At 45.2% G+C, this 17401-nt stretch overlaps 1 protein-coding gene across 1 annotated transcript in view; it reads right to left on the reverse strand.

Annotated features, from left to right (window-relative positions):
• The window catches only part of TTBK1 (tau tubulin kinase 1), a 60881-nt gene that overhangs the window by 10564 nt on the left and 32916 nt on the right, over window positions 1–17401 (reverse strand). Inside the window, exons 7-13 of the mRNA XM_066595429.1 lie at window positions 15593–15658; window positions 15414–15506; window positions 15205–15330; window positions 14288–14442; window positions 13958–14177; window positions 13666–13838; window positions 12738–13278 (exon numbers count right to left, since the gene is read on the reverse strand). Coding sequence (XP_066451526.1) covers window positions 12738–13278; window positions 13666–13838; window positions 13958–14177; window positions 14288–14442; window positions 15205–15330; window positions 15414–15506; window positions 15593–15658 — 1374 coding nt within the window. The remainder of the gene's footprint in view (window positions 1–12737; window positions 13279–13665; window positions 13839–13957; window positions 14178–14287; window positions 14443–15204; window positions 15331–15413; window positions 15507–15592; window positions 15659–17401) is intronic.

Genomic DNA, 17401 nt, shown 5'->3' on the forward strand with positions numbered 1-17401 from the left:
GGTTAAGAGGGGCAACTTTCCGTGCCTGGGTTGTGCGTCTTGTCACAACATGGTGAAGGGGGATAGTTTTGTGCACCCTAGATCTGGAAAGAGATACCGTGTACATGGATGGTACAGTTGCTGGTCAACCTTTGTCGTGTATCTGATTTGTTGCCCCTGCGGCCTTCAGTATGTGGGGCAAACCACTACGGAGGTTCGCAAGCGCATGTCAAATCATAAAAGTAATATCAGGACAAACAAATTGGATCTTCCCATTCCCCGACACTTTGACGAACACAACCATACCATCAGTCAATTTCGCTTCATGGTAATAGACTCGGTGGATAAGGACATTAGGGGAGGAAATAGGGAACAGAAGTTAAAACTGTTGGAGGCTAAATGGATTTTTAGATTGGATTCCCTGACCCCCAATGGATTGAATGTGGAATATAATCCATTATTATATCTTAATTAGTGGGCATTGTGATATCCTTTGGTGCTCTGTGATTCGTACTTACATTTTTTTATATTTTTATATCTATTTTTATGTTTGTAATCACAACATTTCACTAACTATATTATGTGTTTGGTTTTTTTCAGATCACATTGGGTGTTACAGTCTACCTATCCCGTGCATCATAGAATGATCAGTTGATGAAATAAATTCAATAAATTATTGAGCAGTTGAACTGATGGTGTGGTGTCATGCTTTTGTCCCTATGTATTGGTCATTCAGGTGTTAATGCAGCTATTGGAAATGATCGATAGTTGCAATTGTTGCACTGATATATATACATAAATGGGGGGTTGAGTACATTAATTATTCATGCCAGATTTATGATGCGCTCGTGTCAGAGTGGATTTTGGTCATGTGGTAATGTCCACTGATAGGTTTTGGCAGTGATTATGTATATGCAAGGGAGCTGGATATGAGATGTGATCGGGCTCCAATAGCGTTGTGTACTTACATTATGAACTGATTACATGCGCATGCGCATAGAGCGCTATGCCGATGGTAGGTGTACATTTTTTTCTTTATGGCATTGATGTCTATGGTAGTAATGCAGGGAATGACCACAGCGGGTTTTGTGCTGGATATATTCATTCTGAGGAATGACTGGGTGATTGCATCGAGGAGTCCCGCGGTAATCTCGCGGGATCTCTAGCCGGGGAGGTCTAACAGCTGTCTGTGACGTCTCTGTGACGTCTCGGTGGGAGGTCCCGCTGTCATCTCGCGGGATCCCGGGCGGGAGCGCCGACACTGACGTGGAAGGACTGCGACCGGACCAGCAACTGAAGATGAGACGCCCAGCATGACACCCTTACCTCTAACGCTGTTGATTATTCTGCACCAGGGGTAGGAATTGTATACACCCAATGTGAATGCTTTGTTTTTAAATGTATTTTGTAAAGGGTATTGTGATTGGTGTAGGTGGAGTTCTGGGGGGTATTTAAAGTGGGTGTGCACATGTATGTATTAGGACTTGACAAAGACTCTCAGCAGAGAGTTGAAACGTTGTATCTGTGGGGCAATAAAGATTTCTACTCTATTGAAAATCCCTGGAGTGCTGCTCTCTCAATCTGTATGCTGTTAAACGAAGGTCCAGGATCCAGGACCTTGCATTGAGCGCGCACTGGTTATGAGGACGGTCCTCCCTTACACACTATAAGGTAAAGAGTGTGCTGTGATCCATTCAACATTTTTAGGACTGCCTATAATGATGTAATTTGACATGTTGATTACGTTTGTTGCGGTGTAGCAAGATAGAGGATGTCTAATTAAGACTGAAAGGATGATTGCTAAAACGGCCTCACGGCTGAACAAATTGATGACATTTTTGCATAAAATTACACGTACAGATAATGGCTTTTAATCATCTTCATTTCCTCATTAGCTAAAGTAAACTTAGTAGGAGTTGTATGCTCAGGTGGGCGTGTGTTTATGCGATGCATTAACTGGCCTGCAGGATTCCATTGTCTTCTCCAGGCATGAGTAAACAATGTACTCATTATGCATGCAGGGCAAACACAGTGAGTACATTCAAGTCTGCAAGCCACTGAAAAGACTGAACGAATTCCATTCAAGTCTTTTGAGTGGCTTGCTGATGTTTTTTTATGTGGGCTAAAAACCAGCGCTAAATGCTAACTGAACGAATAGTGCACGACTGCCTGCGTTTACATGTAACGATTATCGCTCACTTTTGGCCATTTGAACTAATTTTGAGTGGTAATCATTGCATGTAAAAGGCCCTTAAGTAACATTGTGATAAAGCCACAGATAACAATGTACCCGGCCAGGTTCTGCACAATACTGAGGAGTTCAAATAAGTACATTGTAGCAAAGGCTTTCCTGTATATTAGAGATGAGCGAGCGTACTCGCTAAGGCAAACTACTCGAGCGAGTAGTGTCTTATGCGAGTACCTGCCCACTCGTCTCTAAAGATTCGGGTGGGGGGCGGGGAGCGGTGGGGGAGGAGCGGGCGGGGGGGGGGGGGAAAGAGATCTCTCTCCCCCCGCTCCTCCCTGCTTACTCGCTCGAGTAGTTTGCCTTAGCGAGTACGCTCGTTCATCTCTACTGTATATGTAATGTGCCAAAATGTTGTCAGGTAGAGTATCAATAAGACTCATAAGGCCATCCATACTTTTCAGGAAAATATGCAAATGGAAAAATGGAACAATAATACTGGAAGGTAGATTCCTGCCAGAATCTTCTTCTCGCTTTGGCTCACAATTCCCAGTCATTGTTACAAGGCTTGTTAAAAATTTTGATATTAACTCTGCTTTCACACGGGCTATGAAATCGCGCAATTTTGTTGCGATGCGACAGCGCTACAAAAATGCATGTATGCGAGGCCCATGCTTGCCAATAGGTTCCTTCACATTAGCAACGTTTTGTAGGCTATTGCATTGAATGGCTGTGATTGGTTCATTGAGCGCCGCGGCTCAGCCAATTAGAGCCAGCGCTTCCTGGAGGTGGAGTTTTTGAAATCTCTGACCAGGAAGCGCTGGCTGAAGACTACAAACAAGTGCCGGAGCTACGGAGGAGAAGTGCGGCGGAACAGACAGCGCCCGTTAGGCAATGTATTATTATTTTTGTAATGTAGATAGGGCTTATTTTTGGAGTATGGCCTATAATTCAAGCCCTTCTCCCCTGAAAATTGCGGCATGTTCTATACTGCCGCGTTTTGTAGCCAATGTTTCCCTATGGAGCCTATCGCTGTCGCCCGTGTGAAAGAGGCCTTAGGAGGAGGATAACGATACGCAATGTTATGATGTAACGGTTAAGTATACTGAACCCTCCCAATGGAGTAATTTTCCGTTTAGTAAGAGCTGATTTCTGCGAGCCGCCTTCGCCGTCACCACCACGCCGTCACATACCATCCACCTGTTTCAATACCGTGATATAGGGGTTTGCACATGTGATCTCTTGGTATGGAGGGGTGATCGTGTGACATAGGGGAGTGATCGTGCTTGCCATGTCATGTGGGTGTGGTTTGTCATTTAAAGTCACATGACACGCGGTATCTTTACACTCTTTATTATTGCATACAATACATTTCCCTTTGTTTGCGTCTATATAAAATCGCTGAGCAGCCGCTTTACGTCCGCTGACCGATCTCCTCAGTGATTTCCTTTGGATATTGTAAAAATTTTTTCTAAATAATTTACAAAAAAGAAACAAACAAAAAAAACTATTTTACTCTAAGTCCCCATCACATGACGCTGCAAGCCGAGCTGCAGAGGTGATCGTGGTGGTGCCTGTGCTGTAACAGATGAGCCAATCACAATCCACCTCCTTATCTCAGGCACCGCGCATCATGTAACTCAACCAATCAGAACGCTGCATGCACCGTACTTTCCTATACAGTCACGTGGCTCAACGTTCCTTCAGGCACGTTCTTCGGGGGACTCTAGCTCACAGTTTACCCTCAAGTGCACGGATTTCCCTTCCCGTAAGACCTTATATGGTATAGAAGTTATCAGGTCCGCAGGGCGCACATGGCAGAAGAGGTGGAGGCCATAATATCAGACAAGTCACCTCTCTGGTTACCGCCCGCAGAGCCTGTAACTTTCAGCAGCAGCAAAAGTGTAAATTCAAGCTCAGAGAGGGGAGTTCTGGGTAATAGACGACAGATCCCCTCCTCAAATGAGGTCTGCATTTGTACTCATATAGCGCTGCAGAGGCAGCACAGGAATCCCCCCTCCCCATATAACACCACAGCAGAGGCCATCTCCAGGGCCACCACCTATAGGAACATACACAGCATATAAGAAGCACCTGTCCCTATTACACCACCCCCTATACCATACACCTGGGGAGGGGTTATACCGAGGAAGAGACATCTGGAGGGTTATTGGGTGGGCCTTATATGGACTAATGGAAAGAGGAGTAGGGCGTACCAGGGGGAGTTATAATGTGGAGGTACATGGAAAAATAGAAGTTAGACGTTGGAGTTACATGTAATCATAGTTACAGTTGTAAGGAGGAGTTCCACGATGAAATAGTCCCATATGGAAGGATAATATTGTGAAATAGGAGGAGTTATAGGGTCGAGTCACAGGAAATAATAGGAGGGGTTACAGGGTGAAGATACATAGATCAAGAGACATCTGTAGGGCTATAGGGTGTTACTGTGAGAAGTATATGGCGAGGAGTTACATAGAGTAATAAAGAGAGTCATAAGGAGTACCAGGAGGAGGTATAGGGTGGAGTTACAGGAGGAGTTACTAGAAATAATGGAATTTATATAGCAGAGCTGCAAGAAATAACAGGAGTTATAGGATAGAACTACATGTGTAATCGGAGGAGTTATAGGGTGGAGCTACATGTGTAATAGGAGGAGTTATAGGGTGTAGCTACATGTGTAATCCGAGGAGTTATAGGATGGAGCTACATGAGTAATAGGAGGAGTTATAGGGTGGAGCTAATTGTGTAATCAGAGGAGTTATAGGGTGGAGCTAATTGTGTAATCGGAGGAGTTATAGGGTGGAGCTAATTGTGTAATAGGAGAAGTTATAAGATAGAACTACATGTGTAATCGGAGGACTTATAGGGTGGAGCTACATGTGTAATAGGAGGAGTTATAGGGTGTAGCTACATGTGTAATCAGAGGAGTTATAGGGTGGAGCTACATGTGTAATAGGAGGAGTTACAGGGTGGAGCTACATATGTAATCGGAGGAGTTATAGGGTGGAGCTAATTGTGTAATCGGAGGAGTTATAGGGTGGAGATAATTGTGTAATAGGAGGAGTTATAGGATAGAACTACATGTGTAATCGGAGGAGTTATAGGGTGGAGCTACATGTGTAATCGGAGGAGTTATAGGGTGGAGCTACAGTGTAATCGGAGGAGTTATAGGATAGAACTACATGTGTAATCGGAAGAGTTATAGGGTGGAGCTACATGTGTAATCGCAGGAGTTATAGGGTGGAGCTACATGTGTAATCAGAAGAGTTTTAGGGTGGAGCTACATGTGTAATCGGAGGAGTTATAGGGTGGAGCTAATTGTGTAATAGGAGGGGTTATAGGATAGAACTACATGTGTAATAGGAGGAGTTATAGGGTGGAGCTACATGTGTAATCGGAGGAGCTATAGAATACAACTACATGTGTAATCGGAAGAGTTATAGGGTGATGCTACATGTGTAATCGGAGGAGTTATAGGGTGGAGCTAATTGTGTAATAGGAGGAGTTATAGGATAGAACTACATGTGTAATCGGAGGAGTTATAGGATGGAGCTACATGTGTAATAGGAGGAGTTATAGGGTGGAGCTACATGTGTAATAGGAGGAGTTATAGGATAGAACTACATGTGTAATAGGTGGAGTTATAGGATAGAACTACATGTGTAATAGGTGGAGTTATAGGATAGAACTACATGTGTAATCGGAGGAGTTATAGGATGGAGCTACGGTGCAATTGGAAAAATTATATTGTAAAGAGTTATATTTAGTGATACAAAGAGTCATAGGGAGTACCAGGAGAAATTACATGGAATAACAGGAGTTACATGGTGGAGTTACTAGGAAAAATGGAAGTTATAGGGTGGGGCTACATGGGGTAAAAGGAGGAGTTATAGGGTGGAGCTACATGGAATAAAAGGGGGAGTTACCTGGTGGAGTTACTAGGAATAATGGAAGTTATAGAGTGGGGCTACATGGAGTAAAAGGAGGCGCTATAGAGTGGAGCTACATGTGGAATAAGAGGAGTTATAGGGTGGGGCTACATGTGTAATAGGAGGGCTCATTAATTGGAGATACACGGAGTAACAGCCATCTAGATGGTTATACTGTAGATTGTAATTGGGAGAGTTATATAGTGAGGAGTTTTATGGAGTAGTAGAAAGAGTCATGTGGAGTATCAGGAGGAATTATAGGGCGGAATTACATGGAATAACAGAAGGAGTTACAAGGAATAATAGAATTTATACGACAGAGCAACAAGGAATAACAGGAGTTATAGGGGGAGCTACGTTAATAATAAGAGGTGCAGGGAGCAATATGGAGTAATAGGAGGGGTCGTAAATTGGAGATACATGGAGAACTGGCCATCTAGATGGTTTAGCTGTAGAGTGTAATTGGGAGAGGAGAAATGCGGAGTAATAGAAAGAGTCATTGGGAGTACAAGGATGAATTACAACATGGATTTACATGGAATAACAGGAGGGGTTATAGGGTGAGGTTATATGTAATAACAGGAGGGATTATACAGTGGAGTTATATGGAATAACAGGAGGGTTAATAGGGTGGTGTTTTAAAGAATAAGAGGTGGGGGAATAGGGTGGAGTTACATGGAATAACAGGTGGGGATATAGGGTTGAGTTTATGGAATAACAGGAGGGGTTATAGCGTGGTGTTTTATGGAATAACAGAAGAGTTAAAAAGGTGGAGTTACATAGAAGAACAGGAGGGGGTATAGGGTGGTGTTATATACAATAACAGGTGGGGATAATGGGTGGAGTTACATGGAATATAAGGAGGTGTAATAGCGCTGTGTTTTATGGAATAACAGATGGGGTAATAGGGTGGTGTTATATGTAATAACAGGAGATGTTATAGGGTGGTCTTTTATGGAATAACAGATGGGGTAATAGGGTGAAGTTACATTGAATAACAGGAGGGGTTATAGGGAGGTGTTATATGGAATAACAGGAGGGATTATAGGGTGCAGTTATATGGAATAACAGTTGGGGTTATAGGGTGGTGTTATATGGAATAACAGAAGAGGTTATAGGGTGAAGTTATATGGATTAACATGTGGGGTTATAGGGTGGGGTTATATGGAATAACAGGTGGGGTTATAGGGTGGGGTTACATAGAATAACAGGAGGGGTTATAGGGTGTAGTTATATGAAATAACAGAGGGAATTATAGGGTGGTGTTATATGAAATAAGAGGAGCGAATACAGGGTGGTGTTATATAGAATAACAGAAGCGGTTATAGGGTGGTGTTATATGGAATAACAGGTGGGGTTATAGGTTGGAGTTATATGGAATATAGGAGGGGTTACAGGGTGGTGTTATATGAAATAACAAGAGTGGTTATAGGGTGGAGTTATATGGAATACAGGAGGGGTTATGGGGTGGTGTTATATAAAATAACAGGAGTGGTTATAGGGTGGTGTTATATGGAATAACAGGAGAGTTAATAAAGTGGAGTTACATGGAATAACAGTAGGGGTTATTGGGTGGTGTTTCATGGAATAACAGGAGGGTTAATAGGGTGGAGTTATATGTAATAACATGAGTGGTTGTAAGGTGGTGTTATGTGGAATGAAAAGTGTGGATGTAGAGTGGAGTTATATAGAATAACAGGAGGGGGTTATAGGGTGGCGTTATAGGAAACAACAGGAGGGAGTACAGGGTGGTGTTATATGGAATAACAGGAGAGTTAATAAAGTGGAGTTACATGGAATAACAGTAGGGGTTATAGGGTGGTGTTTCATGGAATAACAGGAGGGTTAATAGGGTGGAGTTATATGTAATAACATGAGTGGTTGTAAGGTGGTGTTATGTGGAATGAAAAGTGTGGATGTAGAGTGGAGTTATATAGAATAACACGAGCGGGTTATAGGGTGGTGTTATGTGGAATAACAGGAGGGGTTATAGGTTGGTGTTACGTGGAATAACAGGTGGGGATATAGGGGGGAGTTATACTGAATACAGGAGGGGTTATAGGGTGGTGTTATATGGAATAACAGGAGGGTTAATAAGGTGTAGTTACATGGAATAACAGGAGGGGCAATAGGGTGGTGTTATATGGAATAACAAGTGTGGATGTAGAGTGGAGTTATATGGAATAACAGGAGGGATTATAGGGTGGTGTTATATAGAATAACAGGAGGGGTTATAGGGTGGAGTTATATGGAATACAGGAGGGGGTTAGAGGGTGGAGTTATATGGAATACAGGAGGGGGTTATAGGGTGGTGTTATGTGGAATTAAAGTATGGATATAGAGTGGAGTTATATGTAATAACATGAGTGGTTGTAGGGTGGTGTTACATGGAATCACAGGTGGGGATATAGGGTGGAGTTGCATGGAATAACGGTGTTATAAAGTAAAATAACAGAAAGGGTAATAGTGAAAAGTTATACAGAATAACAGAATGGATTATGTAGTGGAGTTACATGGAAAAATAGGAGTTGGAGGACTGAGTTACATGTAATAATAGTTATCAGGTGGATTCGCACAATATAACAAGCGTCACATGGATGATATGAATTAGAAGATATAGGGTGGAGTAACAGAGTAGGAATTATCTGAAAGGTTGTAGGGTGTGATAGGGGATGTTATAGACGTACTAGTAGGCACTATTGGGACTAGCAGTTGGAGGATTTACAGGGTGTGATAGGGGGCATTATAGGAGTACGAGTAGGCACTATTGGGAGTAGGAGGAGGACTTATAGGGTGCGACAGAGGACATTATAGGAATGCTAGTAGGCACTATTGGGAGCAGCAGTAGCAGGACTTGTTACATGAAGTAACTCCTTCAATCCCTCTACATAACCAGTACTAGTGAAGCACTAGGAGTCATACAGAGGGTTATATAGGGTAACATGGAATAATAAGAGGGGTCATACGAAGGGTTACATACAGTAATAAGAAATAATGGGAGGGGCTATATGGAATAATAAAAATAATGGGAGGGGTGATATGGGGTTTTTTATAGGGAAACAGAATAATGGAAGGGGTTACGGGGGGTTATATTTTGTATTGTGGAATGATGCAAAGGGTTCTATGACTTCTATAGGGAGGTGATGGGAGAAGGTATACTGTGGCAGATACAACCTATGGTATACAGATGCTGGATGATAGGGAGCGGTCAGATCTCAGTACATCCTCCTCAGAGACAGAGTTTGCCATCAATGAAGCGGATGTAGCGGACCCTATGGATCTCACCATAACACTGACATCACGTCTGGCGTCGGTAATGCTCAGTCATTCTATATGCTGTGCTATGTTCATTTCTCAGCACACCTCTGATAAAGAGCCCTTTGTGTAAGGGGCTTATAATGCATTGCGGGGGGGCACAGTTAGGCACAGCAGGGTAAGTATGGGGGGCGGGCAGGTGGCGCAGGCGTGCAAAGTGAGGCATGCAGTTTCCTGTGCCCAGTTACATCTTCCTTCTGCAGTGCAAATGGTCTCCCAGAGACCAATAACTGAAAGAAGACTGTGCATCAAGTTCCACATAGTCCGTTATAGTCCAAGTCTATCACAATGTCCGGGGTGGAAGCAGCAACGTATCAAGAGTCCTTCTGCATCTCAGCTGCTGGGGGGCCGAGATGGAGCAGTGGAGGTGCTAACGTTTCACGAGTCCTTCTGCATCTCCGCTGCTGAGGAGGCCGAGGTGGAGATGGTAACAGAGAGAGTCTGGCTACAGGAAAGTTTTTTTTTTTGGAGTGAGGCCTGGGACTGAGTGCGGAGACATGGTCCTCTTTCAATCCAATTGGCAGAAGACGCGAATGCCTCCATTGAACAGCTCCAGTGCTGGTTTATAAAGGAAGAGCATACGCCGTTTTGGGCGGATACTGTACTGAAGTAGCCGGATGGAGCCAAGATTACCACTCCTAGAAGATGAGAAGTTCTTAAAGGAAGTCAGGACGAAGTCTCCAGACAGACGGATGAGGTGGGAAGCTCGATGATGGGCACGGCCTTCACGTGATTGTATTGCATTATTTCTGGCCCTTCGTGCCTCCCATGGACATCCCTGCACAGCTATGTTTTGTGAGTGAAGCGTGCCCACACCTGCTGAAGCTGAGAGCGAGAGATACGGAGAACGGAGGGCACCAGTCTGTGGTTACCGGCAGGCAGTGGCGGGTGTCGACGATGAGGCAGACGTACGGGACTGCTCTCTGCGGAGCGGCTGCGCTGGATGAAGGTGCCTGTAGGATGTGGGTAATGCTCTGTCTCCAGTGTAGAGGATGAGAAGACGGAAGATGCCAGTCTACGAAGGGGGCTGTACCTCGGCAGGGGGTGCTGGGAGAGCCTGTCCTCCTCCAGCTGAAAAACATCAAGAAGAGCGGAGGGAAAGGAGTCAGGCAATGAAGAGACTTTCTTCCTGCTTCTAGCTACGTGTTGCGTTAGTGCATGCTGTGGGCATCTTCGGGGATCACCCTGTATCTTGGGCCTGCACCACCTGCCCCTTCCCCAATGATGCTGGGTGAGATCTGAGGAGCAGTTTGTGCTGAAGTCAAATTTTACAGTCAAAACAAAGCGGTTTACAGATTATCGGATGACGTGAGGCAGGAATGACGTGAGCACGGTGACGTTAGTGTTACTCATCCATGGTACGTGGTCTCCCTGACGCGCCGTCCACACGGAACAGAAGCGGGTTACCCAACTGCAAATGTGTTACAGGTGACAAGTCCCCGGGACCTACTCTGGATGGAGTGGAGGAGCACGCTACAGTATGTGGTGGAGCCGGTGCAGAACATTATACAGAGGATCGCATTGTGTTACAGTCGGACGAGCACAAAACTGTGATCTGTTGGACTACACATCACTGCGCACATGCTGAGCTATATGGGATGTCTAAGGAGGCCATAGCCGGACATACTACAGCTGGTAGCCATACCAAGACCTTTACTGAGCGTCCATATAGAAGATCTGTCTAATGAGGTTCTCATATTTTGCGGGGTACGCTGCACTCACAATGTCATTATTCACCAGTACAGAGGAGAAGGCAAACAATTCGTTAGGAAATATTTAGGGTGAAGATATTCCATTCTACTTGTTCTTACGCCTGTTCCTGGTGAATAATGATGGACGGGGATTGGATCTACCATCAGTGTGAATGTAGCCTAACTTAAGGTATACCACTAGAATACGTCACAACTACAGTGTAACCCATCACATAATGTTATCAATACGGTGTATACCACCACACAACGTCACAACTACAATGTGACCCATCGCTCGATATTAAGACTACAGTGTAACCTACCATACAGTGTAACTACAATTTATCACATACAATCTCAATGCTACAATAGCCCATCGCACACATTGGCAATGATATAACTCGCCGCACATCACAACTACAAAGTATTTCATATTACGTTATATAATTAATACAACGTCACAGCTACAATGTAACTCCCCACACAAAGTCATGACTACAATGTAACTCCCCACACATCACAACTAAAATGTAACACCCTGCACAAAGTCAATGTAACTCTCCACACAGTCTCAACTACAATGTAACTCCCCACACAACCTCACAGCTATAACGTAACTCCCCACAAAACGTCATAACTACAATGTAATTTCCCACACAGTATCTCAACTACAATGTAACTCCCCACACAACGACAAAGTAACTCCCTATACAACGTCACAGCTACAATGTAACTCCCCACACAACGACAAAGTAACTCCCTATACAACGTCACAGCTACAATGTAACTCCCCACACATCACAACTAAAATGTAACTTCCCACACAACGACAAAGTAACTCCCTATACAGCGTCACAGCTACAATGTAACTTCTCACACAAAGTCATGACTGCAATGTAACACCCCACACAGCCACAACTACAATGCAACTCCCCACACAGTGTCTCAACTACAATGTAACTCCCCCCACAGTGTCTCAACTACAATGTAATTCGCTACCAAGTTTCTCAACTACAATGTAACTTCTCACACAACCTCACAGCTATAATGTAACTCCTCACACAACGTCACAGCTACAATGTAACTTCTCACACAAAGTCATGACTGCAATGTAACACCCCGCACAAAGTCACAGCTACAATGTAACTCCCTATACAGTGTTCCAATACAATGTAACTCCCCACACAGTGTCCAACTAAATGTAACTCCCCACGCAAGAGTTAAGACTACAATGTAACCTGCCACACAACATTACAACTACAATGTAACCCACTACACAGCGCTACAACTACAACCTAACCCACCATACAATGTCACAACTGCAGTATTACCCACCACAAAATGTAACAAACAAATTTCCTTCTATAACTCTATGAGACGCCTCGTTATATCCCCTTATTACTACTTCTACTACCTCTCACCTCCTCTCTGCCTCTAGGCTCACAATATTCACAAACTCTTTACAGGTTATATACAGAAGGACGGCATGTTCTCTTTGCTTGTCGTGATACTTGACCTTCACATTATGTTTATGTCTGGTTAGTAATGCTATCACCTGCCCATCCCACACGCAGGTCTTCATGTCTCGCAGCAGAATGCTGTGGTCAGTCTGTTGTGTCTTATGTCATCTCTTACCTGTCTCTGAGGTCCAGTGGGATCAGACTCCCTCCTTCGCTGCCGTGCTGCTGATGTTGAATGGGAGTGGGATGGACTAGCAGGTGGGGGTTCTGCCCGGTTTTCTAAGCCCTCATTTCGAGATGATGTTTCTTCCTCAGCTACAGTCTGCATGGTCCTGGGCCTTAATTCGTGCACTTTTGGCCTGACCGCAGCATCCACCCCCCCAGACTTCCGTCTCTCCTCCCCATCATCCAAGGGTCGAAGTTCCTCGGGCTCCTCATCTGTTGTGCCTGAGGTTGTTGGCTCGGCCCCTGGGTGGAAGTCCTTCAGCTCAGTCTCTTTGTCAATGATAACCCATTCCTTGCTGTCAAAGTCCTCCTCCTCTGCAAGTGGTACAGAGCGGAAGGCATTGCTCAGGGCTTCGTGCTCTACAGACGCTGAAACTTCCATACGGCCACTGGCTTGGCGGTCAACCTGACCCGTATCAATAGACAACATCTGAGCTGGCTGTGAAGAGCACACTTGGCGTGAAGGAGATGCTGGTAGGTCCATGCGGGACCTGGAGGAGAGAAAACATACATCAGTATCACTGGAGTAGTGTGGAGGACTTTCATGGATTGCATGTCAATGGGGTGGCCTTAGCCTTATGTATGAAGACCACCAGAGGCGTAACTTGAAGCTTCTTGGCCCCAATGCAAAATCTGTAACAGGGCCCCCAAGTATAATGCTTTAAACATAGATCTGGGCTCCTTATATGGAAAAGAGAAGCCTTATTGGCCCCCTGAGGCTCGTGGACCCGGGTGCAACCGCATCCTCTGCATCCCCTATAGTTATGCCCCTGAAGACGACTATGAGAAGAAAGGCCTCAAAGACATCATGTAGTATACAGGAAATTGTAAGGCATTTGCTTGCAGGCCGTCTGAGTCCACTGGCATCGGGATCTCACCTCCTCTCTTGGAGATCAGCTCTGTCAGCTGTGGAAAGCCGCTCAGATTCAGGGCTGTTGACACGTCTATAACGTAGGGAGCGAGCCTGTGTGGTAGGGGACTCTGGAGGAGCGCGGACTGGAGAACTGGGACAACCATGCCGACTGTGCTCATCTTCCATCAGGCATTGTGTCTAGGGAAACACCACAAGTAGGACTATTATAATGTATATTGCGACAAGACTGGTCACATAATGAAGGGTTCTACAGTACCATCACAACACCAAGCTCTCCTCCCATGTCAACCCCATACCTTGCTGATACTAATCCTCAGCTTGTTCCGATTCACGTCTGTCTCCTCCCAGACCTCAGTGTCATTAAAGCCAACATTGGGGACCTGCCCAGTGATGTCTGCTGGCCGGCCGGGAAGGACAGGGGGTGCATTCTCCTGGTCACTGAGGTGCTCGCCCTGTAGAACATCTTCAGTGTTCTCACGGAGTAAGTCCCCTGGCACCGGTGTCACATTAACTACCCTGAAAGGAGATTAAAGGGTTAATATACATTAGAGGTGCCTCTGACTGATTGGTGGCAGAAAGTTCGGGATAATAGAACACTTCACGTCGGTCCACATTGCTTCTCTCACCCAAACATTGCCGCCGTCTGTCGGGTATTCTGCTGCGGAGGCGTAGATGTGCTGGTGGACAATAAAATGTCCGTCCCTCCTTTCTCCCAGTCAAAGGCCTCATTCTCTGTAATTCCACGTTCCTTCATGCTGTTCTCAAACACGGTCATAATCATCTGCAAGAAGGAGAAGACACTGCGGTCACACAGTCAGAGAGACCGGCTGTGCCCATCCTCCAGGCACTGGCATGTACATGATGCCCAACCAAGGAGTAGCTTCTACATGTGCCACATGGGAGGAAAGGCACGGATATTTAAGATATTGAGGTCTCTTGTGTGTGGCCTCCTACAGATATATTCAATATTGCTGGCTACTTTTGGTGTACGCCACTGGTAGCTTTCCATCTAGATGTGTTAGATTTACATGTGCTGCTGAGTTCATAGGAAGTCCTAGCTGATTTACAGTCTCCTTCTGCACAGACTTACCATCTCAGCAAGTTATCCCCCTATTCACAGTATAGGTTATAACTTGCTAATCAGTTGGGTCCTCCATCGATCCAGTCATATCTCCCAGGTGTGTTCCTAAATTTTGACAGTGGTCACTGCTTCACTGATTCAATGGAAACTGCTGAAGATAGACAACTTCCAGCACTTGCCAATCTTCTGTGGTCCCATTCACTTCAATGGGACCGCTGGAGATTTCTGATTGCTTGGACTCTGCCATCTCCAGCAATTCCCACTGAAGTGACGGAAATGGTCGCATGCGTGACAACCTGAGGAATACTGTAATAGTGGCTGCCAGAAACAGCTGAATATAAGAGACTTCACACCAGTGACCCCCATGGAATATTCTGGATTTGCACGAAGAGCGGTCTCTAAATTTCCATGTCAGGCCCTGTGTTGCACCTGCCATCATATCAGGTGAAGACAGGGTGTTACCTGGTAGTCCGGCTTGGTAAAGTAGTCCAGAGTGGAGATGTGCTCCAGGAAGAGGTGGAACTCAGATGGCATATGCTTCAGCAGCATCCGGTGATCATACTTCTCCTTGATCATCCCCACTTGCTCCTGGAGACAAGACATAGCAGTGTGGTTAGTGCACAGAACAGGAGCGCCACCTGCAGGCTATAACCTATAGGTCCGGACCTTACCTTATCCTTGATCTTCCTCCAGGGCAGCTGGCCAACAGCAAACTCCACCAGCATGTAGAATAATGACCACAGGTCGTCGTGTCGCCCCATTTCCTGGAAGACCAAGAAAATCAGGTGATCTCCTAATGAAACTCTCTAGCAGAATGCCCCCGAACCCAATGGCAGAGGGTCTCACTTACCCTGTTCTTGTGTGCATTGACAGACGCATAGCGGACGGTCCCTCGGAATCCAGCTACATTTCGAGGCTGTGGGCGGAGGAGACACAGAAGTGATGGGTGCAGGTTGGTGAAGGTAGATGGTACCTGTCTACAGGCCAGCTAACAATGAGCCCTCACTGTCCATGAAGTATGGAGGTGTGACCTATATCTATAGGTGTAATCCCCAACAAGACCCAACAATGTTCCCCTCTATGACATTGTAGTCACTGCAAAGTTCAAAATATGCCCTCCTTCTTCATGTAGATCCCTGCAATCTAGAAAGAAAATATCAATGTGACCCCCCCACCTCTGACAATGGCTAAATAGCTGTGGATAGGAGACCTGTACTGGTTCCCCCACCTCCGTAGAACTTGCAAAGCCTTTATGAAAGTCTCACCCGTTTTGTGTATAGACTTCCTTTGCAGAGTTATGTGTCTCCATGGTTCCAAATAAGGAAGATGGAACAATACCTCTGCAGCGCCACCTATTGGATGGCAGCAATCCTTCAAATCAATGTACGACTCTTTAACAAGTCTTTAAAACAATGATTGGGAATAGGAAACCAAGAGGGGTGTCGTGTCTCCTTAAGGAGAGCACCCAAAAAGTGTGTGGAGACACCTAGGAGGTAAATGGGTCATCATCTCTCCCGAAGGAGAGCACCCAGAAGGGGTGTGAGAAGACACCTGAGAGGTGAGTGAGGAGACTTATAAGGCCATGCAAGCTCCTCTGTGTAATATGCAAATAAGAAAGATGGAACAATACCTCTGTAGCGCCACCTATTGAATTGGCAGCATTCCTTCAAATCAATGTACAATTTTTTAAACAAGTCGTAAACAATGATCCATGGTTCCAGACATACCCTATATATTGATCCTGCAGTCATGCTTTGCTCTCTTCTATCTGCCTCCTCTTCTACCGTGGAGACAGAGAGAGTGACATATGGCTGAGAGATCAGTCTATGCAGAGTATTTATTGAACCATGGTGACACATAGCTCTGTAAAGGAGCTGAAGACACAAAACGGGAGATTTTCGCCAAGACTATCTGCAATGTTGCTTGTTTTTAGAAGTATTGGAGCCATAACTAATGACAGTGGTTGCTGAAGTGTACACACCCTCTCAAAGTTTTTTCTTTCACCCAGATATTAATACTGTAGGTTCTAGTACAAGTCATGGACATGAGGGGTAGCAGTGATGACTGCGGCCCCTGATATGATATGTCCTGTACTGATGGACTACAGTGCTCAGCATACAGATCCACTTGGGTCATGAACGCTATATTTTCTTCTTAAGGAGAGCACTTAGAAGGTAAGTGAGTGAGGCGGCTTATAAGGCCATCCATGCTCCTCTGGGTAATATGCAAATATATTGGGTAATGATGAATATCAGGTACAGATCCTGCTCGGGATTTAGTGGCTACTGACCAGCATTGCGCTGTGGTTCTAACAGCATCCTATGTAGTGATGATATACCCAGGCTGCACCCCATATCTGCCCCGCCACCACTTCTGTACACACATTACGTTGTAGCCGATGCCCCTCAATGTACATAAAATTAAAAGATAGACACAAATGATGAAAAATCATAAATAATCAGAAAATGAACAGAAACTGAACAATACGGAAAGAGGTTTGGGGTGCGGTCCGTCTACTTAGGCGCAATTGATGGCAGCAGATATAACTCCCTTAGGGGCAGTCACTCAGCTTTCCCAAACTCCTGAATGACCAGGAAGAGCTGTGATGGCAGCTGCCCCTCCAGGACTTTTATCCGCCGGGGTCATGATTTAGTGAGAA

The sequence above is a fragment of the Eleutherodactylus coqui genome, chromosome 3 (genome assembly GCF_035609145.1).
Source record: "Eleutherodactylus coqui strain aEleCoq1 chromosome 3, aEleCoq1.hap1, whole genome shotgun sequence".
Lineage (NCBI taxonomy): Eukaryota > Metazoa > Chordata > Amphibia > Anura > Eleutherodactylidae > Eleutherodactylus > Eleutherodactylus coqui.